The 24,619-nt window shown below is 36.1% G+C and overlaps 1 protein-coding gene across 1 annotated transcript in view; it reads left to right on the plus strand.

Annotated features, from left to right (window-relative positions):
* The window catches only part of RAB3GAP1 (RAB3 GTPase activating protein catalytic subunit 1), a 77,667-nt gene that overhangs the window by 29,138 nt on the left and 23,910 nt on the right, over positions 1 to 24,619 (plus strand). The window contains exons 8-17 of the mRNA XM_037523274.2: positions 2,584 to 2,683; positions 3,732 to 3,813; positions 6,441 to 6,509; positions 7,996 to 8,069; positions 10,866 to 10,958; positions 11,421 to 11,590; positions 14,242 to 14,328; positions 21,578 to 21,750; positions 22,515 to 22,569; positions 22,735 to 23,106. Coding sequence (XP_037379171.1) covers positions 2,584 to 2,683; positions 3,732 to 3,813; positions 6,441 to 6,509; positions 7,996 to 8,069; positions 10,866 to 10,958; positions 11,421 to 11,590; positions 14,242 to 14,328; positions 21,578 to 21,750; positions 22,515 to 22,569; positions 22,735 to 23,106 — 1,275 coding nt within the window. The remainder of the gene's footprint in view (positions 1 to 2,583; positions 2,684 to 3,731; positions 3,814 to 6,440; positions 6,510 to 7,995; positions 8,070 to 10,865; positions 10,959 to 11,420; positions 11,591 to 14,241; positions 14,329 to 21,577; positions 21,751 to 22,514; positions 22,570 to 22,734; positions 23,107 to 24,619) is intronic.

Consider the following 24,619-nt stretch of genomic DNA (forward strand, 5'->3'; position numbering starts at 1 on the left):
AATTAACTGCTCTAGACTCTTCTAAAATGTCACTATGATAAAGGCAACACAAAGACTAGTTTAAAAGAGAGTAAAAGGGCCATAACTCTTTTTGTAGTTTGTATACTTGTCTCTTTTTTTTTCGCATTTGGGGGACAGTTTGTTTACAGCTTATTTTGAATGAGGATTGTCTTTAAATTTTTCAAATTTCTCTTCCGTCTTCTGTATCTATGATTTGTTATTTTGGGGTTGCTCCCTACTTGGAGAATATTTCAGAACTAGGTCTTAAAATGGTCTTTGAGGTGTCTTGCTCAGTGGTGATATTGGGATATTGCATAACTAGTCTTAGAATCATTGCATTGCGAGCTCAGGTCAGGAGTGTGGGATTTATTCCCCTTACACAGTAACTCTCCTACCCCATAGCTTCGAACAAAACTACTTGTACAAGTAGGAGTGTTCAGCCCCATTGTGAACTGCAGGCTACCCTAAGCTGAGAGTTTTTAGTGTCCTTACTCTGGGCAGAATACTTTTGGTTCCATTTGATTTAGTCTGTCACTGCTTTCTTTTGCACCTGGGGTTAGGCAGCAACCCCCCGCCTATCTATTACAGCAACCCCCCACCTATCAATCCTTTTCTAGGGCTCACAAAGATACTTACATCATGTTTGATCTTAGCTATTTCTTTTTGGTTATCTCTTTCTATATTTATCTATCTTATTATGTGACTGAAGCAGTGATTATATATCAAAGTGACATTGTTATTGTGTAGTTGCTATTACTAAGCCATATACCTCATTTGTTTTTAAGATTGACTTATTTATGCATATAAGAATTGGGGTACTTGGGCCTCCCCGGTGGCGCAGCGGTTGAGCGCTGGGTTGCAAAGCTGCCTGCGGCCTCTGTGGCGCCGGTTCGATCCCCGGCTGCTCCCCTTCCACCGGAGGAGGGTCCCACATGGCGCGCAGACCTCTCCTGCCGCCTGCTGCTCCCCTCAGCAGTGTACTTCGGTCCTTCTGCCTGCTCTGCTCCCCGCTCTGGCTCTGGTGAATTCTCTCACCCTCCCGCGCTTCTGACTGTACCCAGTGCATGTATAAACCAAACAAACAAATAAATAAATAAATAAATAAATAAATAAAAACATGCCTCTATTAAAAAAAAAAAAAAGAGAGAGAAAATATCTCCCAAAAAAAAAAAAAAAAAAAAAAAGAATTGGGGTACAGGCCAGAGGTGTGGGGGGTGAGAGGATTCACCAGAGCCACAGTGGGGAACAGAACAGGCAGATCAACTGAAATACACTGCCAAGGGGAACAGCAAACAAGACAGGAGAGGTCTGCTGCGCCATGTGGGTAGCTCCCTGGCCGGGGATTGAACTTGTGCTGCAGTGGCTGCAGATAGCTTTATAGGTTGCATCTTAACCCCTTGCGCCACCAGGGAGGCCCTTTATATCTCTTATTTCTGACCAGCAGTATCAGAAATATCTGAAAACTGGTTAGATGTGCAGAATGTTATTTAATGTATATTTTTAGCTGCCTAGGTGCTTTCTAGTCATATTTAACTCCTTTTCTACATTAATGTGTATTAACCAAAGGAGGGTGAGCTCATAAGGATGTTTGGATGATAGTATTAATTTTTATGACTTTAATGAATGTTAAGTTAAATCTAAGTTTTCTGCTGTTAACTGTATTAATATAATTTGTGTTGTATGAGTGACTATTTGCTTTAGTCTGAAATTCTGGTTAAATGTTCAAGACTGGTTTTATCTATCTGAGTTTATTTTCATTTAAAAGAAAAGACATCGGGGATGGGGGGTGGGGAGGGGGGGATTGGGGTCAAAATAAGGGGGTTGCAATTGTATGGGGAATATAAAAATTAAATTTATTTTAAAAAAAGAAAAGACATCATCTCCCCAAACTAGTTGTACCCTTTATAATAGTAACCTTACTTTAAAAAAGTGAATCACATTTTTTTCATATTCAGTGTGCCTGACAATAGTAAATTATATTTGTATTATTAAAATTGTATATATTTTGAAAGAGCACTTTGCTTAATAGAATTTAATAACCCATTTCCAGATAGTAGTTTACACAGCTTTATTTTGATTTAATTTGCTCTCTGGCATTTTTTAAATGAATTTTTATAAAGCTACACATCTCTTTTAGAAAATGAAAACTTTTGTGAAACCAGTTTGCAAAAATTGTGGATGGAAATCCCTTGTACACACAAATGTGCACACAAATACACTGATTCCTTACATTTTATTTTTTCCATATTTCAAAAGCAGATCTAAGGTATGCCAGTATTACTCCTTTTTATAGAATCTTCCTTCTTGATTACCCCTGATTCATCTCAAGCTTTTAGGCTGTCAGAATGTCTCTCATGAAAATGATTTCCCTAATTTGTACTTTTGTCTCTAATAATTTCATTAACTTAGTTTTCCTTTTTAATGACTGTATTTAGATACTATTACCCTACCTCTATTATCTTAAAATCTTATATTGTAAATGTACTAATGTTTCATCCTAATAGTTTGAAATTTTGTTGTTGAATTTATAGAGAACAAGGGTGTTAGCATTTACATGGTATTGATTTTGCATTTATTTCCTAGGGATGTCCTTTAACTCCGTTGCCTCCAGTTAGTATTGCTATTCGATTTACCTATGTACTTCAGGATTGGCAGCAATATTTTTGGCCTCAGCAACCTCCAGGTGAGATAATTTAAAACTATATATATTAGTGAATAGAAACTTACTGATAAGAATTCAAGAACCAGAATCTTAGCATTATAATTCAGTGAAAACTGTTTATATGGTTATAGTCTAGCAATTTTTAACCTACTAATTTATGAAGTGCCCTTATGAATTTTTAATCTCTTAACAATTCATATCATGTATTAGAGCTTGTCATTCTGATATTTGTTGTAAGCATTCTTTAGTTGGAGAATGGAATGAATTGACTTTGAATATTTACTGACTCAATTAATTGAGCCATTTTTAATAACTAATTTTAATAATTTAGTATATAGATAATTGTCACACATGATTTTATCAAATCTGGGGAGTGTTCATAACTCAACTATAGACTTTAATTTTAGGAATTCTAGTATAGTGTGGATAATTGAAAACAATCCTTTGTATTATCTGAAAGATAAATAAATCCTTTTGATGTCTTTTATAAGTGTTTATTACTTCCTCAAAAGGGATGGAACTAAGGGGGGTGATTTACCTTCTAAATTTTCCTCTAATCTCAGATACCATTCATAATGGAAAGGAAATTCTTTCATGAACTTTAAATATTTCCATGTGCCATCAACTGAAACATAATTTTATTAATGATGACTCATATGCTATTCAGAAATTATTGACAGCAAAAGTAATGAATATAAGTTGGTGATTAAATTTTTAATACTTGGGTAATCTTTGTCTTAGATGACGATATAACCATATTCTTAGAAAATGCAGAACATACATAGCAGTCACCATCTTTTGAGGAATATTTAAGGTGTATTCAAAAGGGTAAAATTTAGAATGCATGACTTGAAATGAACCACTGGATAAATAGAAATTTAGCATGTCCTTTTACTCCGATATTCTTAGGAGAAGTCTGTAATACCAGACTATTTACTCTGTAACTTGCTATATGTGCTTTTAATGTAGGAAATTTCAATTCATTATCTCCCAATAGACTAAATTTACTAGAATAAATTCTTACGCCTCTATTTTTGCTAGATAATGGAAGAATATTTCTTTTGTTTAGATATAGATGCCCTTATTGGAGGAGAAGTTGGAGGTTTAGAATTTGGCAAGTTACCATTTGGTGCCTGTGAAGATCCTATTAGGTAAGAATTTTAATCTCTCATTTGAATTATGGGACTCTACTTTTTAAATTATACTGATAATGATTTTACCATGCTATATAATAGTGCAGCCTTCTGAATTAATAGTGCCAGAAATAGAGACCACACCTAACAATCTTTCCATCTTTTTCCCCCCTGTAACTTAAAAACAATTTAAAATAATACATAAAATGTATACAATACCTTTCATTAATAATTCTTTATAGAGGTGATTTGGGAAATATTTTAAATAGTGGAAAGCTCAAAAAATATTACATGTAACGATCTTTCATGTATCTATCACCCATAAGTGATAATTACTCACATTTTTCCTGACTTCTTATTTTTTTATTTTTTTTTTTCACATCTGTTAATTTTTGTACTGTATTTGATTTCTCCTCTCAGCTATAGTCCTTGTAGTTCTCCCACCACCATAGCACCGGTGAGCCATTACCACAGTCCCTTATTTTCTTCCCTTTCGTATTTTGATCCCTCTCCCTCCCCTTCTACTTGTATGCCTCAGATCTGTGATCCTGACCACTTTTTCAAAATATGCATATTAAGACATAGACACAGTGGTGACCTCTTAGGTTACACAGTTGCTGTGGGAGAAGAGCTGCTGAACTTTAATGGAAAGCAGTTTCACAAGAAAATATAAAGCTTGCAAAACATAATCACTTATAGCAAAATATTTGGAAAATATAAATAGTGCCAGTTTAGAAATTATTTCATTTGCTTATTTGAATAAGCTGTTTGGTTAATTAAAGTATATTTATACACACGCATGTATATATACATTTTCCTATGCATGAATTTGGTGTATATATGTATGTATGATGATTTATTTGCAGTAGTGGTCTCTAAGTCCACCTTCAGCTTCATAAGATTTAGCATATAGTTGTTCTCATGGCAATTACAGTGAAAGGACGTAAAGCAAAAATTAGCAAGGGGGGAGGGGACATGGGATGAGGTCCTGAGCAAGCCAGATATATGCTTCCTCTTCATTGTAGTTAGACAGGACATGCTTGTTGTTCTAGCCATGAGTTGTGACAACATGAATGAAAGGCTATCTCCTGGGGAGACTCACTAGAGCTTCAGCACTTGGTATTTTTATCAGAGGCTGGTCATAAAAGCACCCTCTGCCTAAGAATTCCAGAATGAATGCAGGTGTCAGAGTAGTCTGTATTATTTATATAATTAGTTTAGGCATAATGAGCCACTCTTACAAAGGAATTGTGGGAACCTACCTGAAATTAAAGTTCTCAAATGCCAAACCAAGGACCAACCTTGTGAGTAGACCTTCCCTAAGTATCAGGCCTGCTCTTTTAACTCTTTTTTGCATAGCATGTTTGTGTATTTCATAAATGTATGGCATATTCTACATTTTAGTGACATGGTTTACTTTAAACTTTACATAAACTTTTTTTAATTGTAGTAGTCATAAGAAGTCAGCAAACTATGGTGCATGAAGCAAATTTGATCAGTAGTCTACTGTTGTATGCCAAGTGGGCTAGGACAAGTCTTCAAATTTTTAAGGATTTTAAGAGAAAGAATAAGCAGAAATAGCAGAAACTCCAAGGCCCTCAAGCCTAAAATATTTGCCAACACTTATCTAACATGCTTTAAAAAAATGTAGATATAAGGCCTCCCTGATGGCTCAAGGGGTTACATTTCAGCACTATGAAGCTATCCGCAGCTACTGCAACACGATTTCGATCCCAGGCCAGGGAGCTACACCACATGGCTCAGCAGCAGACCTCTCCTGTCTCATCTGCTGCTCCCCTCAGCAGTTTATTTCAGTCAACATATCTGTTCTGCTCCCCACTCTATTTCTTGTGAATCCTCTTATTGACCCCCCCCACCCCCCGCACCTCTGGCCTACACCCCAGCTCTTGTATGCACAAATAAATAAATAAATCTTTTTTTTATTCCTTTTTTTTTTTTTTTTTTAAAGATTTGTTTATTTATTTATTTATTTATACAAGCACTGGGTACAGTCAGAAGCGCGGGAGGGTGAGAGAATTCACCAGAGCCAGAGCGGGGAGCAGAGCAGGCAGAAGGACCGAAGTACACTGCTGAGGGGAGCAGCAGCACTCTGAAGAGAAATCCCTCACCTATTAGATACAAACCCCAACTTACCAAGCCCATCTGGGCAAATACTAATTTTCCTCTCTCTATGGATTTATCTATTCTGGACATTTTATGTAAGTTGAGTCATACAACACGTCACCCTTTGTGTCTGACTTCTCTCATTTAGCAAAACAGCCTGAGGTTCATCCACATTGTAGCATAAAATCAGTTTCACCACTTTTATGGGTGTATGATTGTATGGGTAGTACCAAAGTTTGTTTATTCATCAGCTTACAGTCATTTGGGTTATTTATACTTTGTGGCTATTATATATTTATGTAGCATGTTTTTTTAATATCTGCTAGACATTAATTTCATATGAATTTGCTATTATTTGTTTACCAATTACCTTTAGTTTTATTATAAGTAATACTTTTAACTTATTTGTATGTACATCTCTGGTTTTTTGCTTACAATTTATTTTTAGAAGTTGAATTGCTGAATCAGAGGACATATACACAGTGTTAAAGTTTTGGGGTGTATTTTGTGTTTTATTTTAGTGAACTCCATTTAGCAACTACATGGCCTAACCTGACTGAAGGTATCATTGTGGATAATGATGTTTATTCGTAAGTATGTTAAGACTAATTGAAATTCAAAAATTCAATAGAATAAATTAACTGTCAAGTTGTTAGCAATTTTCCTTTGTCAGTTTCTGATAAGGTTGGTTCATTTTTTACTGTTAAAAATCACTTTTTAAGACTGTTTAATATGTATTCGAGATGTCTTTTAACTTTGGAGATGAGATTCTTAGTTCAAAGATAATGAGCAATCTGAATGAATCTTTGGTTTTAGTTATGCAGTTGGAGATTCAGTGTATAATTCTCTTGAACTTTTCTAAGTTGGTAAGAAGCATTTCATGAAATGCTTTGAAGAAATAATGGTCATCAGAATGTGAATATTTGATGATAAATGTAATAGGTAACAGAACATCGATATCATAACTCCTGTACAGTTAAAATTACTCAAATAGTATAGCAAACTTAGAAAGAATGTGGAGAAAAAGGAATGTAATTTTAGTACATTTTCATGTTTTATGCAGAACAGTGAGAACTAGGACACTTCTTTTATAATTAAAATGTATTTGGTGATGGTAAAGGTATTGCACACTTTTTCTTAATTTAGATAATTTACAGACGTGTGAAGAATAAAGTAACAACTACCTGCCGCCCATTACTTGAAAATAGCATTTTGGGTGTATCTTTCTGAAGTTTAAATCTGCATTAATTTGCTTAATATTTAACATTTTAATGCTAATAAATAAAGATCTATATTGTCATTATAAATTGTTGCATATTATTCTACAAAACTGGATGAACTGGGCCTCTCCTGGTGGCGTAGGCTGCTGAGCGCCGTGCTGTGAAGCTGTCCACAGCCTCTGCAGCGCCAGTTCAATCCTTGTCGGCTAGTGAGGGTCCCACATGTCGCAGCAGACCTCTCTTGTCGCGCCCACTAGCTCCCCTCAGCAGTGTATTTTGTCAGTCTGCCTGTTCTGTTCCCCGCTCTATCTCTGGTGAATCCTCTCACCCTCCCATGCATCTGGCCTGTACCCCGGTTCTTGAATAACATAAATAAATCTAAAAAAAAAATAAAAAAAAAAAACTGGATGAACCATAATCTATCTAATTAAAGAAATAGGATGCTTTTGATCTTGTGCAAATTTTTGTAGTTTCTTTTTTTATTATTAGTGCTATAAAAAACAAGGTGATTACTTTATATTTCTCATTTCTTTTTTATTGTAAAATGTAATTTTTCTCATTAGATTATCAGTTAATATTGCCTGTTCAAAGTCACTTTTTAAATGTGTTATTTTCATTTTGTTTTTATTTTGTTTTTTCCTGTTTAGCTTATTGGTCTGAGAACTTTGATTTCTTAAGATTTTATTTTTTTATAACTTTGCCAAAAGCCTTATGCATCAGAGTTAACAGTTTAAAGGAGGCAAAATGGATTGCTTCTTCTATCTGTAATGTTTTGATTAAGATGCATTTTGATAAATATGTGAGTCTTATCGATTGTCATAATTAGGATCTCATGTTTATCATTTTTGCATTTCAGTGATTTGGATCCAATTCAGGCTCCCCACTGGTCTGTTAGAGTTCGAAAAGCTGATAATCCTCAGTGTTTGCTAGGTAAGATATTATGTTCCTTTCCTGAAATACCACCAGTCTGTCTGCTTTCCAAATAAGAACACTGAATGCATTCTCCATACTTTATTTCATTTATCCAAAAAAGTAATTTTTAGTTTCATTTTACAATTGTTGCTCCTAAGGTTAACACCATTAAAAAACAAAATTTTTGCCAACAGCAGTAATTCTTGAACAGCAGTGTCTGGATTTCTTTCTTGTCTTTTAGTTTTAACCAGTCTCCACATCAAAATCCCTGGATCTGAGTTTTATTCTAATGCTTTATGCCACTTCCCCCCTCCCCCAAACCCCTTTTGTAGCGTAGTCTGCATCTTCTATTTTAGTTAGTAGAGAACTTTTTGCCTTTTACCTTCCCTCTGGACTGTGGTACATGATGGGAAGAACACATATTTTGACAGTCTGTATTAGAAGGTAGAGTTGTATGACATTGCAAACCTATTTTCTTTTTTTTTGTTAAAGATTTATTTATTTTTGCATACAAGAGCTGGGGTACAGGCCAGAGATGGGGGGGTGAGAGGATTTCACCAGAGACAAAGTGGGGAACAGACCAGACAGACTGATTGAAACACATTGCTGACGGGAGCAGTGGGCGAGGCAGGAGAGGTCTGCTTTGCTATGTGGGTTGCTCCCTGGCCCACCGGGGATCAAACTTGTGCTGTAGAGGCTGCAAAGTGCTTCATAGTACGGTGCTTAACCCCTTGCGCCACCAGAGAGGCCCTGCAAGCCTATTTTCTGATAGGGAAAAAAGATGTAATCACATGCCTCTCAGAGTTATTTGAAAAATCAGATGAAATAGCATAAATAGAAATACTTTAAAAAATATCAATTTCTATTCAGATAGTTTATCCCATGACTGAAGTTATCTTTTCCTTTCCATTTTTATAGATTATCATCATTAAGAAGTCTTTTTTACCCATCTCCTCCATGTGCTTTTCCATGTTTTTCTCTTTTATATTTGTATACATGAAAACTTTTCTCTGTTTCTTAGCTCCGTAGTACCTGACATATTACCTTTCACTTGATGAATTTTCTAAATACTTTTTGATGATAGTGATGCATTTCTTTAAAGTGTTATTTTCTTGGGCTCTTTTCATCAGCTGTTCTTCATCAGCTGTTCATCAAATTCTAATCATCACTTAGCATTTGTGTTGAATATATAGCAGTGAATACAAGATATATACAGTAAAAATCCTGCTATTGGTGTATTTTTCTAGGGTGTTGGGAAAAGTGGGTCGATATTAAGAGTGCTGGAGATGGGCGGAACTTGTTTCAGATCCTAGGTCATCAGTTTGAGCAAATCTCACTGAAATAGAGGTAACAATAATAATACACTTTGTAGGGTTATTGAGAGTATCAAATAAAGGTTGTGTATGTGTATTACATTTAACACTGTGTCTGTCTTTTAGAAGATGTTCAATAGTTTCTGTTGTTTAACCATTAAATTTACTTACTGTATTCCTTCCTAGTTCCTTATTATTCCTCATTCTCTGATTTCTGTAATTGCAGAGTACATTTAAAATTACAAGTAATTTCATTTTAAATTACTGTTTAGTAACCTCATCCTACCTCTGACTTTTTATGGCTAGATTATAGGGTTATGTAGTCGTCTTACATAGTCACTATATAACAAACTATATAACTAGTTAGTAGAATTTTGCTGCTTTGCTGAAGAAGCCCAGAAAATATTCTGGGTTATTCAGAACTAGTTGATGGTTTCTAAGGCCTAGAAGTACTCAGTATACTCTCTTGTCCAGCAGTTTTTATTGCTGATGGCTCTTAAGTTTTAATTTGTATAAACTTATCTCATTACCCCTTTTTAGAAGATATTAAACCTTCTTACCCCTGTGATGATACATAATATACTATTAGTATCAGTTGAAGCTTAATTTTTTCATTGATTCAGAATTATAGTAGGGTGTGGCACTGGAGAGAGTATACATATAGTAATGTTCTTTATTTATTTTTTAAGATTTATTTATTTATTTATACAAGCACTGGGTATAGTCAGAAGTGCAGGAGGGTGAGAGAATTCACCAGAGTCAGAGCGGGCAACAGAACAGGCAGACTGACGAAGTACACTGCTGAGGGGAGCTGCAGGCACGGCAGGAGAGATCTGCACGCCATATGGGACCCTCACCGGTGGCTGGGGATCGAACTGGCGCTGCAGAGGCTGCAGGCAGCTTCGCAGCCCAGCGCTCAACCACTGCGCCACTGGGGAGGCCCCATATAGTAATGTTCTTATTATATAACTTTATTAACTTAAAAAGATACTATTTGGGGCCTCTTTGGTGGCCTAGGTGTTAAATCTCAGCAATATTACCTCTATGGCCTGAGTTCAATCCATGGCCAGGGAGCTAACCCACATGTGGCACAGCAGACCACTCCTGTCTTGCCCACTACTCCCCTCAGCAGTGTGTTTCAGTAAATCCACCTGTTCTGCTCCCCACTCTGTCTGGTGACTTCTCTCACTCCCTGTGGCTCTGACATATACCCCAGTTCTTCTACACAAAAGTAAAAAAAAAGACACTATTTGTCTTATTCGGACATATAATAAGTACTTAATATTATTTATTTTTCCTTTCATTCTAGTGGGAATTTTAAGGAAAAACTTTTTAATATTCTGGAACATAGAGAAAAGGAAGAGCAAGTATACTTTTGAAATAGCATTAATCTTGGTTTTTGGTAGAAAAACTGAATGGCTTTTTGAAAAAAGATATGTTCTTTATAGGATTGATTTCTTTTAGTTATATGTCAAAATGAGTAACATCTCTTCTATAATAGGTGATTTTGTCACTGAATTTTTTAAAATTTGCCGTCGAAAGGAATCAACTGATGAGATTCTTGGACGATCCACTTTTGAGGAAGAGGGAAAAGGTAACTTTTTTTTGGTTATTATAAAATGTCTAATCCTTTCTCTTTGGCACATTTTCCGATAATTTCCTTTTTTTTTTTTTTTCTCATTTAAATTAAGTTAGAGAAACAAGTTTTGATGGACTAGCTAGTTACCATCTCTCTCCAGGCTATCCTCTGAGCTTAATAGGTGCATTTAATAAGTTTTTTTCTACCAAAAATGTAATATATTTTGAAAAGCAGGGTTTTTGAGGTTTATTTTTGAAGTCCTCTGAGGAGAAATAATTTGTGTTACATCTTTGTCAATCAAGAATGTGTATGAAGCCAAATAGATGTTTTAAATTTTTATGATTCTGGGAGTATGTAATACATATGTAATATATGAAAAGAGTGATTAAAATATTCTATATAATTACCATTTTATTCATCATTTTAGCCTCTTAAGGTTATTGATTCAATATGTATTTATTTTCACTCTTTTTATAGAAATTGCTGATATAACTCATGCTTTGTCAAAGTTGACAGAACCAGCATCAGTTCCAATTCATAAATTATCAGTTTCAAATATGGTACACACGGCAAAGAAAAAAATACGAAAACACAGAGGTGTAGAAGAGTCACCGCTGAATAATGAAGTCCTCAATACTATTCTCTTGGTAACTAAATCTTTGTCTATATGTACACTCATTTATTCATTAGATATTCCCTTTTAGGAGGCACACACAATTGGGTATATAAAATGAGTAAAATAATGCTTCAGCATTCAGAAATTTCTAACTAGTATAATGTGAAAAAGGAAAGTAAACAATATCATGTTGCATGTGAGAACACAACAGAGGATGCATCTGTCTCTCTCTGGGCAGTGAGAATCAGGAAAGACTTATACAGAGGGGTGCTTGAGTTGCATCATACAGTTTCAGAAGCAGGTGAATGCAGAAGCCTAAGAGAGCATGTTGAACAGTTTGATATAGTGTAGATTGCTTCCCAAGGAGTGGTCAAAGAAGAGACTAGAAATAAAGAAGATGACTTGCCATGCTGAAGCACTGTATTTTATCTTGCAGTTTAATACCATTTTAAGTAAAAGAATTGTACTTGAAAACTTACTTTCACCACAGTTCAGAGAAAGCTTTATAGTGAGTAGTAGGTTGGAAGTAGGGTGACTCCTAGGTATACTGTTGTATGACCAGGATTTAATTCTAATTTACTATTTGACTTTGCTATTTTTTCACATTTTATTTTATTTTTATTTTTATTTTTATTTTATTTTTTTTACATCATTGTAGTCCCCATAGTTCTTCCACCACGGTATCACCTGTGAACCATCACCGTATTCCCTTGTGTTCACCCCTCCCCTTTTTTTGCCCCCCTCCAAACCCCCCTACTCCCTCCCCTTCCTTTGCTTCAATTCTGTGGTCAGCTTCCTGGTGACTTTTTCTTTTGACTTTTTCTTGACCTTTTGTTTGGTTTCTCTATACCACAAAACATTTGGGGGTTAACAGTGATAAAAGGCCTGAAAATTATTTTTTTCCCTTTTCTAGTTTTTATTTTTTTAATTTAACTTTTTTAATGAGGTAACATTGGTTTACAACACCCTGTATTATCTAATGGGATAGAGTCACACCTCCTCAGATGTATGTCATCACATGACACCACATTTATCAACAAATCATCCATAGTCCTTTAACATAGGCCATTGAATCCCCTCCCCACTTTTCTTTTGACCTTTTCTTGACCTTTTGTTTGGTTTTTCTATATTCCACATATAAATGAGACCATCTGGTATTTATCTTTTTCCTTCCAACTGTATAACTTTGAACAAGACATTAAACTTTCCTCATCTATCAATGAGGCTAATTAAGCCTTGTGAGATTGTTGTGAGGACTTCTATTATACTGCATGGCATATACTAGGACTTTGATAAACGATAGCTATTCTTACTATTATTGTAATTATAATAATAATTGTACTTATCACTGCATTAAGATAATCTTGGGAACAACCTTCAAGAGTTGTGCACTGAAAAGAATACTGGACTTGGAACTTTGTATTAAACTTGTCCCTGCCATTTATTTGAACAATACTCTTAACCAGATTTTTAGCTCGTATGACTATAAGATGTGAGCATTAATATTTAATCATACAGTGTGTAAGAATAATGTTTGTAAATGTGCATAGTAGTGGAGGTTGGCACAAAGTTGTTGATCTGATTTTAAAAAATCTATTGAGCATATTCTTTAATATATAACAAAGTATGCATAGTTAAAGGAGTTACAGATCAGGGGAATATAAAAATAAAAAAAAGATTTAAAATAAAAAAAAGGAGTTACAGATCAGCAGTAACACAAAACATTTGTGGGCTAACAGTAATAAAAGGCCTGAAAATTATTTTTTCCCTTTTCTAGTTCTTATTTTTTTAATTTAACTTTTTAAATTGAGGTAACATTGGTTTACAAGACCCTATATTATCTAGGGGGATAGAGTCACACCTCCCAGATGTATGTCATCACATGACACCACATCTATCAACAAATCATCCATAGTCCTTTACCATAGATCACTGAATCCCCTCCCCACTTTGTTTCCAACCTTGCAGTCATATATCTAGGGTTTATTTTCAGATAGTTCTGTCCATTCACTTGTTTTGTTTTTCTGTATTCCACATGAGTGAAATTAATTTCTATAGATAAGCCCCCTTAAGAATATGTCCTAAGAGATTTTATTATTATTATATAGCTTGATTGCCATATGAGCTCCACCCCTACACACATACACACTCCTGTGCAAACAGAAACAGTGGAGAAGGTATATTGGTCATGTGGACTGCATTCCACTGTTGTTATCTTAGAAACATAAAAGCTATTGGTCTTAAGTGCCATATTTTTAGCATTTTATATATGAAACTGTATAATATAACTTTCAGAGCCTCAAATATAAGGATATTTTAAATTTTTGTATATAGTTTTATCTTTTTAATATTAACACTTTTTTAAAAAAAGTTAATGACCTTGGATGAACCAGAGATCATAGTGAAGAATGTTGAGCGCTGTTTAGCTCACAGAACCAGATGATTGCATTTAAGAAAAATCTCTTTGATATTTAAATTTGTCTAATTGCTGAATCTGTGTTGTATATTTTCGGAGAAAAATAGAAAACATTTGAGATAGTATAGAACCAACTGACTGGTACAATAAGAGTATTACTATTGTTTCACAATAAAAGCATTAAAAAGTCTAATATCTGACTTATAAAAATGAACAAAATGTGAAATTTGATCTAAAATATGATTGTTTTCTTTCTTTCACCTTAGTTCTTATTCCCTGATGCTGCTTCTGAAAAACCTTTAGATGGAACATCTGTAACAAACAACAATCCTCCATCAGACAATGAAGACTATGTAAGTTTATTTGGCGTTCAATTTCAAAATTTTTAAAATACACAGAATTTCTTGGGTTTGTTATATTTCTAGTTAAGTGTCATAGGTATCTTCTCATTTAAAAAATCACTGTACGAAAGCTTGAGTGGAGATCATGGCCACTACTCAGATAATGACCTGCTGTCAAACATTATTTTAGGTAGCAAGCTCTTTTCTGGAAACAATGAAAAAACTGCATAAATACACTGTTTTTGGTTATAGGATTTCCCTCATTGTAGACTTTTTGTAAAATCACCAAATTTATGCTTTTTTTTTTTTATTAAATTTTATTTTTATATTCCCCCATACAATTGCAAACGCCCCATTCTGACCCCAATCCTTCCCCTCCCGCCCCCCAACCCCCAAAAAGTGTCTCTGGTTCATAGTTTTTTTGTTGATTTTGATTTTCACTTTCTTATTTTCATTTTCCTCGTCCCTTATTTAAGTTTTCTAGATTCCTGCTATGAGTGAGACCATCCGGTATTTTTCTTTTTCTTTTTGGCTTATTTCGCTGAGCATGATCCCTTCCAGTGCCATCCATGTTGCTGCAAATTGCATGTGTTTATCTTTTTTGAATGCTGAGTAATATTCCATGGTATATATGTACCACATCTTCTTGATCCAGTCATCTATTTTTGGGCATTTGGGTTGTTTCCAAAGCTTAGCTATTGTAAACAGTGCTGCTATAAACATAGGGGTGCAGGTGCTCTTTGGAATTGATGTTTCTGTGTCCTTTGGGTAAATACCTAGGAGTGGAATTGCTGGATCATATGGAAGCTCTATGTTTAGTAGGTCCAGAAATCTCCACACAGCTCTCCATAGTGGTTGGACCAGTTTGCACTCCCACCAACAGTGCAGAAGAGTTCCTTTTTCTCCACACCCTCGCCAACATTTGTTGTTGCTAGTTTTTTTAATATGTGCCATTCTCACTGGTGTGAGATGGTATCTCATGGTAGTTTTGATTTGCATTTCCCTGATGACAAGTGATGTTGAACATTTTTTCATATGTCTGTTGGCCATTTGCATTTCCTCTTCAGAGAAGTTTCTTTTTAGCTCTTCTGCCCATTTTTTGACTGGATTATTTTCTTTGTTGTTGCTGAGTCTCATCAGCTCTTTGCAGATTTTTGTGATCAGTCCTTTATCATTAGTGTTGGGTGCAAAAATGTTCTCCCAGTTGGTGGGGTTTCTCTTTGTTTTTGTTATTGTCTCTTTTGCTGTGCAGAAGCTCTTTAATTTGATGTAGTCCCAGCTGTTTATCTTTGTCTTCACTATCACTGCTTTGGGTGATGTGTCTGTAAAGATGTCTTTGATGTGCAAATCCCGTAGTGTTTCGCCTATATTTCCTTCTATGTATTTTATGGTTTCAGGTCTTATGTCTAGTTCTTTAATCCATTTTGAGTTGATTTTTGTGTATGGTGTGAGGTAGTGGTCAAGCTTCATTCTTTTGCATGTAGCGACCCAGTTTTCCCAGCACCATTTATTGAACAAACTTTCTTTGCTCCAATGCATAGTCTTTGCTCCTTTGTCAAAGATTAGTTGACCATAAATCTGTGGGTTTATTTCTGGATTTTCTATTCGATTCCATTGGTCTGTATGTCTGTTCTTGTTCCAATACCATGCAGTTTTGATGATTATGGCTTTGTAGTATAGTTTGAAGTCTGGGAGTGTGATGCCTCCATTTCCTTCTTTTTTTTTCAGTAGAGCTTTGGCTATTCGGGGTTTTTGGTGATTCCATATGAATTTCATCAATAATTGTTCTATTTCTTTGAAGAATGCCATTGAGATTTTGATTGGAATAGCATTGAATCTGTATATTGCTTTTGGTAGGATGGCCATTTTAATAATGTTTATTCTTCCAATCCATGAGCAGGGGATGTCTTTCCATTTCTTTGTGTCTTCTTCTATTTCTTTTAACAGTGTTTTATAGTTTTCTTTGTATAGGTCCTTTACCTCTTTTGTTAGATTTATTCCCAAATATTTGATTTTTTTTGTTTCGATAATAAAAGGGGTGGTTTTTTGATTTCTTCTTCTTCAGATTTATTGTTTGTGTATAGGAAGGCTACTGACTTTTGCGTGTTGATTTTGTATCCTGCCACTTTACTGAATTGATTGATGAGTTGAATTAGTTTTTCTGTGGAGATTTTGGGGTTCTCTATGTATATTATCATATCATCTGCAAATAGTGATAGTTTGACTTCTTCTTTTCCTATTTGGATTCCTTGGATGTCTTTCTCTTGTCTTATTGCTCTGGCTAGGACTTCCAGTATTATATTGAAAAGCAGTGGTGAGAGTGGACATCCTTGTCTTGTTCCAGATCTTAATGGAATTGCTTTCAGCTTTTCACCATTGAGAATGATACTGGCTGTTGGCTTGTCATAGATGGCCTTTATGATGTTGAGGTATGTTCCTTGTATCCCAAGAATTTCAAGGGCTTTTATCATGAATGGGTGTTGCACTTTGTCGAAAGCTTTCTCAGCATCTATTGATATTATCATATGGTTTTTATATTTCTTTTTGTTGATGTGTTGGATAACGTTGATTGATTTTCGGATGTTAAACCATCCTTGTGCCCCTGGAATGAATCCAACTTGGTCGTGGTGAATTATCTTATGGATACATTGTTGGATTCTGATAGCTAAAATTTTATTGAGGATTTTTGCATCAGTGTTCATTAGGGAGATTGGCCTGTAGTTTTCCTTTTTTGTGTTGTCCTTGTTCGGTTTTGGTATTAGTGTAATGTTGGCTTCATAGAACGTGTTTGGTATTGTCCCTTCCTTCTCAATTTTTTGGAAGAGTTTGTGAAGGATAGGCACTAATTCGTCTCTGAATGTTTGGTAGAATTCATTTGTAAATCCATCAGGTCCTGGGCTTTTGTTTTTGGGGAGGTTTTTGATTACCATTTCAATTTCGCTAGTTGTAATTGGTCTGTTTAGGTGTTCTATTTCTTCTTTATCTAGCTTTGGGTGATTGTAGAGTTGTAGGAATTTGTCCATCTCCTCTAGATTGTTGAACTTGTTTCCATATAACTGTTCATAGTAGTTACTGATTATTCTTTTGATTTCTGTTGTGTCCGTTGTGATTTCTCCTCTTTCATTTGTGATCCTGTTTATTTGTGCTTTCTCCCTTTTTTCCTTTGTGAGCCTGGCTAGGGGTTTGTCTATTTTATTTATTTTTTCAAAGAACCAGCTCTTGGTTTCATTGATCTTTTGGATTGTTTTTTTAGTTTCAATTTCATTTATTTCTGCTTTGGTTTTTATTATTTCTTTTCTTCTACTGGTTTTGGGGTTTTTTTGTTGTTCTTTTTCTAGATCTTTGAGCTTCGAGATTAGGTTGTTTCTTTGAGTTCTTTCTTGTTTTTTGATGTGAGCTTCTATTGCTATATATTTTCCTCTTATTACTGCTTTTGCTGCATCCCATACATTTAGGATATTGGTGTCCTCCTTGTCATTCAATTCAAAGAATTTTTTAATTTCTTCTTTGATCTCCTCGTTAGTCCAGTGGTCTTCCAGTAGTGTGGCTTTTAATCTCCATGAGGTAGGATAGTTCCTTGCCTTCTTTTTATGATTTATTTCTAGTTTGATGCTTTCGTGGTCAGAAAAGATGGTTGGTATGATTTCAATCTTGGTGTATCTGTTGATGTTTGTCTTGTGCCCCAGTATGTGATCGATTCTGGAGAATGATCCGTGTGCGCTTGAGAAAAATGTGTACTCCGTTTTTTTTGGGTTTAGTGTTCTATAGATGTCTGTTAAGCCCAAATGCTCTAGGTCCTTATTTAGAGCTTTAGTTTCTTTACTTATTTTTTGTCTTGTTGATCTATCCATTGTTGATAGTGGTGTGTTGAAGTCTCCCACTACGTATGTGTTTTCTCTGATTTCTGTTTTTAGAGAGGACAACAGTTGTCTGATATATTTTGGTGCTCTTTCGTTTGGTGAGTATATGTTAATGAGTGTTATTTCTTCTTGAAGTATTGTCCCCTTAATCATAATGTAGTGACCATTGGGGTCTCTTTTTATTTTTTTGAGTTTGAAGTCTGTTTTATCTGATATAAGTATAGCTGTTCCTGCTTTCTTTTTTGGCCCATTTGCTTGTAGGATTGTTTTCCATCCTTTGACTTTGAGCCTATTTTTATCTTTTGTAGCTAAATGTGTTTCCTGGAGACAGCAAAAGGTTGGGTTTTGTTTCTTAATCCAGGCTGCAACTCTGTGTCTTTTTATTGAAGAGTTTAGTCCATTTACATTTAGAGTTAATATTGATATGTTAGCATCTGTATTTGCCATTATGTTTGTCTTTCCTTTGATTTTATTTATTCTTTTAATAACTTTTTTTTTTTTTTTTTTTTTTTTGGTCTTCTTTTGTTGTTATTCGTCCCTCTGAGGTTCTGGCTTTAGGATTCCTTGTAGTATTTTTTGGAGTGGGGGTTTATTCCTAATGAAATTCCGGAGTTTCTCTTTGTCTGGGAAGGTCCATATTCTTTCTTCATGGAGGAAAGAGATCTTTGCGGGATAGAGTATTCTTGGTTGGCATCTGTTTTCTTGGAGTCTGTTGACTATGTCCCTCCACTCTCTCCTTGCCCGTAGTGTTTCTTCAGAGAAGTCTGATGTCAGCCTGATTGGTTTTCCTTTGAATGTTATCTGTTTCTTCCCTCTTGTCAGCTTCATTATTTTTTCCTTGTCCTGGATTCTTGGGAGCTTTACTATTATGTGTCTTGCTGTGTTTTTCCTTTCGTCGTGGAAGTTTGGTGTTCTTCTTGCTTCTTGTATATCAATTTTCAGCTCCTTCTTCGCATTTGGGAAGTTCTCTTCAATTATCTCCTGGAATATTTTCTCTGTTCCTACATCTCTCTCCTCTCCTTCTGGAATTCCTATAACTCTTATATTTCCTTTCCTCATGGAGTCAGATAGTTCCCGAAGTCTTTCTTCATTCTTTTTCCTTCGTACTTCTCTTTCCTTTTCTGTTTTGGTTCTTTTTATTTCTGTGTCTTCAAGAGAACTTATTCGTTCTTCCATTTCATCAATTCTGCTTTCCTTGCTTTCCCGGAGTTCTTTAGTTCCTCCATTAATTCTTTGATCTCCTGCATTTCTTTTACTTCCCTCTTTAGGGACTCAATTTCATTCTTCTGACCATTGTTTTCCCTCTTTAGGGACTCAATTTCCTTCTTCTGATCTATCACTTTTTTAATCATGGTAATTTTAAATTCTCTTTCTGGAAGGCTCAGAAGTTCTTCCAAGTTGCTGTCGTTGCAATCTGGGGAGTGGTTTTCTTTTTGTGGTGTGCTTCTTTCCTGAGGAGTTGTTAGGTTGCGTGTGGTTCTTCTACTCCCTACTGTCTGTTTTGTAATTTGTCGTATGCGTTGGGACACTGTGTTGCTCGGACTGACTGACATCTTGGGTGAACTTCTCCGCTCCCCTCTGGCTCTTCCAGGAGCCATCTCTGTCTTCTGGGGGAGCTTTCTGCTGGTTTTAGGCAGTTTTTACTGAAGAAATGTCCCTGTTCTCAAATGGCGAAGCGGGATGCAGTCCCTGCACCTCCGGTTTCAGGCACACTCTTCTGCGCACCCGGTCTGCCCGGACGTGGGTGCCTGCTCCCTCTGTGGGCTCAGACTGCTGGTCGGAAGGGGCCTGGCGTGGAATAACTTCCCGGTTGGCCACTGGGTCCTCCAGAGCCTTCTGCCCTTTTCAAGCAGTCTTAAGAAATTTCCTGTTCTATGGGGTGTTAGTGACTTTTTTTTTCCTGGTCGCTAGGTGGCGCCAGAGATCTCTCCTATTGTCCTTGGGGGGCTGTTTTTCGCCTCCCCCCACCCCGTGGGACAGGGAACAGAGCGGGAATGGTAGGGTACACCTCAACAGCTTTGGGGTGCTGTGTCTGCCTTGTGCCCCACTGTCGTGGAGAACCCATGCCCGAATTTTCGTGCCCCGGGTCTCAGTTCAAAGCCCTCAGTTCCAGGACGCGGGCTGTAGCCCAGTTCAGTGGCGCGGGAATGGCGCCGCTCCCGTGCCTGGGCGCCTGGTTCCTGCTTACTCAGGGAGGGACCTTCACCTCAGTGAGGACCTCCGCGCGTCTCCCCACAAGCCTAGGTCGCAGGCACGGGGACCTGGGCAGCCGCAATCCTGGTCTGCACTTGCTTTTCAAGCGCGCCGAGTGTGCCGTTTTCCCGCGCAGGCTTACCGGCAGCCCGGGCTGTGTGCGCGTCTCCCGGGGTCTTTGTTCTTCTCTAATGGCGCCCGGAGCCGTTCGCTCACCGCCGCGGCGGATCCTGCAGGGTTCGCCTCAGCTCCCGTTCACGGGGTGTGGTGGCTGCAATAGTTCCTTTCCACTCACAGTCCCGCTTGCTGCGTCGTTTGTTCTTGTTGGCCGTTTTGGTTTGTTGTTTTCCTCCTCTCTGCCGGTCGGAGAGTGCTGCCTCTGTGGGCGGGGGAGGGGAGCAGGGTTCTGCGCTTCCCTCCCCTCTAGTCCTCTTTTATGGCCACTTTCTTCTTCGGGCAGTTCGCTGGCGTCACCCGTTTATCTTCCGTGTCCCGGTTCTCACTGGGACCTGCTGCTTTTCCTCCCTATTAACTTTTTTTAATGGGAGATCTTACTCGCAGCGTCTCCTTGCCGCCATGTTGCTCCGCCCCCTCCCAAATTTATGTTTTTTAACAAATTCTTCTCTGCATTTCAAAACTAAACAATGAATGGAGAAGTGTTTAATGAAATAAAATGTGTAAAAAGTTTATCCTTATCCCAGCCTTTTTTCTTCTCCAAATAAACCTTTGATAAATTGAGAAATGAGAATTTAAATATTATATTTATTGAGCTTATCAAACTTTATCATAATTATTGTTGGGAAATACATTTCATTCAGTTTATAGTTCTGGTTTTATGTTTTCGTTTTGACAAAATGTGTACTCATTTATAATTAAAAGACTTTAAAACAGCATATAAAGTTTGGATTACATCATAAAGATTCCATAGAATAATGTAAAAGTTGTAACTTCACCTTACTGAACTATAGCCTCACTTTTTTATCCTTGTAGAAATCTTGAAGACATAAAATTTTCTAAGAACAATTAAGACATAATGTGTTATTAGATATTTGATAAAAGCTAATTTTAGCTTTTATCAACTAAAGTTGATAAAAGCTTATATCAACTAAAGTTGACTTTAGTATTAAAATCTTTCCTCACAGTTTTTGATTATACATGTAACTATGTTGTTAACCAGTTTTGCTTTGTTTCTATTTTGCTAAATTTAGAATCTCTACAATCAGTTCAAATCTGCGCCTTCTGACAGTTTAACATACAAATTGGCTTTGTGTCTTTGTATGATCAATTTCTACCATGGGGGATTGAAAGGAGTGGCACACCTCTGGCAGGAATTTGTTCTTGAAATGCGTTTCAGATGGGAAAACAACTTTCTGATTCCAGGGTAATTTCAGTTTCCTCTTGTATTAGAAACTTACTGAATCAAAATCTTCATTTTAGGAAAAAAAATTTATAAAGAGCTATTTTATTAGGATTATGATATATATAAATAAAGACGCATATACTGTACTATTTATATATTTACTGTAAAAAAAAATGTTACAGATGACAAACTAAAAATAATTTATTCTTACCAAAAAAATGTTTATTCTTTATAAGTCATTTCCAATGTCTGCTTTGCTGTCTTCTCTCTCTCTTGATTCTAACCAGTTTTCTCTATAACTCAGTACAGATTCAGGAGCATATTAAATGGGAGGGAGTTTCTCTGCCTGGTTATTGGGAACCCTAGTGATTTAGAGCTAGATGCAGTCCAGCTTTGGCAAAAGAGGGATGGAGAACTTAGTTTTCATGTTGAGAATACACTATTATCCTTGAGAATTGAATGCAAAATCCATTTTGTATGGTATGAACTACTGTATGCGAGCTACTTCATGGGGTGGATTTAGAGACTTTTTCAAGCTATTGTTGGCTTGAGAGCTATAACTAGTTTGCTGTTATGCTTTGAAATTTCTGTTGCATTTGCTATGTGCAATTTATGGACAAATAAATTTTGATGATTTAGTGTTATTTGTTCTGTCTCAGCTACTTTATATATAGAAATTTAGTTTTTACTTATCAATACTGCTAAAATTTAGGGTGGTATAAAATATGCACATCAAAAGCAATTTTACTAAAACTGCTTTCTTTTCCTACTACTTTATTTGATAGATTAGCAAGCGGACCCCCAGATCTAAGATGTTGTTTACTACATCAGAAACTACAGGTAAAGATTTCCTAATGATGCTGTATAAATGTCTTGTTTCTGTTGGAGATTCTTGTGCTACTAAATATAATAGAGGATTGTAGGCTAGTTTAGAATGAAAATTAGCTAGTGGATAGATTTTTATTTTAGTGTTACTAATTCAAATGTTACTTTTTTATTTTTAAGATGTTGAATTGTTGTATTGAAAGAAAGAAGGCACGTGATGAGGGGAGAAAGACAAGTACTTCAGATAATGTGATTAATACATATCCAGGGGATGCTGGAAAAGCTGCAGACCATCTGGGGCCAGACAATTTAAAAGATACAGAAAAGGAAAAAGGAGAGGTGGGAAAGTCTTGGGATTCTTGGAGTGACAGTGAGGAAGAATTTTTTGAATGCCTAAGTGACACTGAAGAACTTAAGGGAAATGGACAAGAAAGTGGCAGGAAAGGAGGGCCTAAGGAGCTGGCAAACTTAAAGCCAGAAGGACGTCTCACTCAACATGGGAAACTTACACTGCTACATAATGGAGAGCCTCTCTACATCCCTGTAACCCAGGTAGGACATGGACCAGCTCTTTAAATTTTTATTTTAAAAATTCATTGTGTGTTTAATTTCATCCTAGTAAGAGGTGATTTCTTTGGGTAGGGTTAATTCTTTAAACAATCTTTGTTCAAAAATCAATGATTTGAAAGCTAAATAAACTATTAGGGATTTTGACCTACCATTTCTGAACTTGAGATATGTTTCATAGTTTAAATAAAAGGTGATCTATTATTTCTTAAGCTGAGTGGTGAGTACTCAGACATTTTTTAAAAATCCAAGAATATGGAGGGAAAGGACAAAAGTAAAAATCTGTTAATGTGGTGACTAGTTTTCATCTGTTCAAATCTGTAGTTTACAGCCATTTAACACCATATAGGAAGTAGAACAATAACTCAACACTTGGGGAAAAGATTAGTTCCAATTGGGTTGGTTATGCACAAGTAATATGGGAATATACACTTTATTGTGAAAAATTCAAATCTAGAAATCAGCTTTAGAAGAACCACGTATTATTGGTTTGGATCATGATTTTCTTATACCTTTTTCTGTTCATTGATTTTGTGTGTGTGTGTGTGTGTGTGTGTGTGTGTATGCATGTCATAGGTTTTTTTTTTTAACGTGTGCATGGTGTGCAACCTTTTTTTTTTATATAATTTGACTTGAAGATTACATGTAGATCTACTTTATTTTGTGTGTTCAGATATGAGTGCAACTCTAAGGCAGAAGATGAGAATGGCATTGCTAAATAAATGAACATGCAAGTTATGAAATGCTTCTTCAAAAGCTACACAAATTGAAAAAAAAAAACTACGTATATTTAGACTTGCATCATTGGTGAATACAGGAATAAAAAAATAAGGCACTGAATAAGGCACTCAGACACTTTTATTTTTGCTTAGAGAAGCTAGGGTATAGGCCAGAGGCGTGTGTGAGGGAAGGTGGTAAGAAGATTCACTAGAGAGAGCAGGGAGCAGAACAGGCAGATCTACTGAAATACACTAAGGGGAGCAGCGGGCGAGACAGGAGAGGTCTGCTGTGGGTCAGCTTCCTAGCCGGGAATCGAACTTAGGGCGTAGTCATGGTTACCATTGAGACTTAAACCCTAGGTCACTAGGGAGGTCTGGCATTCATTTTCTTACAGATATATTCTTAAGAATGAAATATGTTTTAACTTTAGTACTTATTGCTAAACAGTTTTCCTAAGTGGTATAATTGTTTGTTATTCCCTCCATAGTTTGGAGGGAAACACCACTCCCAAGTTTGAGGATTTTCTAGAAGTTCTAGGACTCAACTGTGTTCATGGCTATAATTTAATTACAGATAAAGGATAGGAAGCAAAATCAGCAAAAGAAAGTAAGGTTAGAGGGCCAAAGTTTAGAGGCTATCAAGCACAAACTTCCATGAGTTTCCTCCCAGTGTTGTAATACAGGATGCACTTAATTCCTTCAGTATTAATTATGAATATGCACATGAAATGTTGTAAACCTATTAGAGTCAGTGCTCAGGCTTTTTACTGGGCTTTACT

Source organism: Talpa occidentalis, unplaced genomic scaffold (genome assembly GCF_014898055.3).
Source record: "Talpa occidentalis isolate TD23 unplaced genomic scaffold, MPIMG_talOcc4v2.1 talOcc4.3, whole genome shotgun sequence".
Classification (NCBI taxonomy): domain Eukaryota; kingdom Metazoa; phylum Chordata; class Mammalia; order Eulipotyphla; family Talpidae; genus Talpa; species Talpa occidentalis.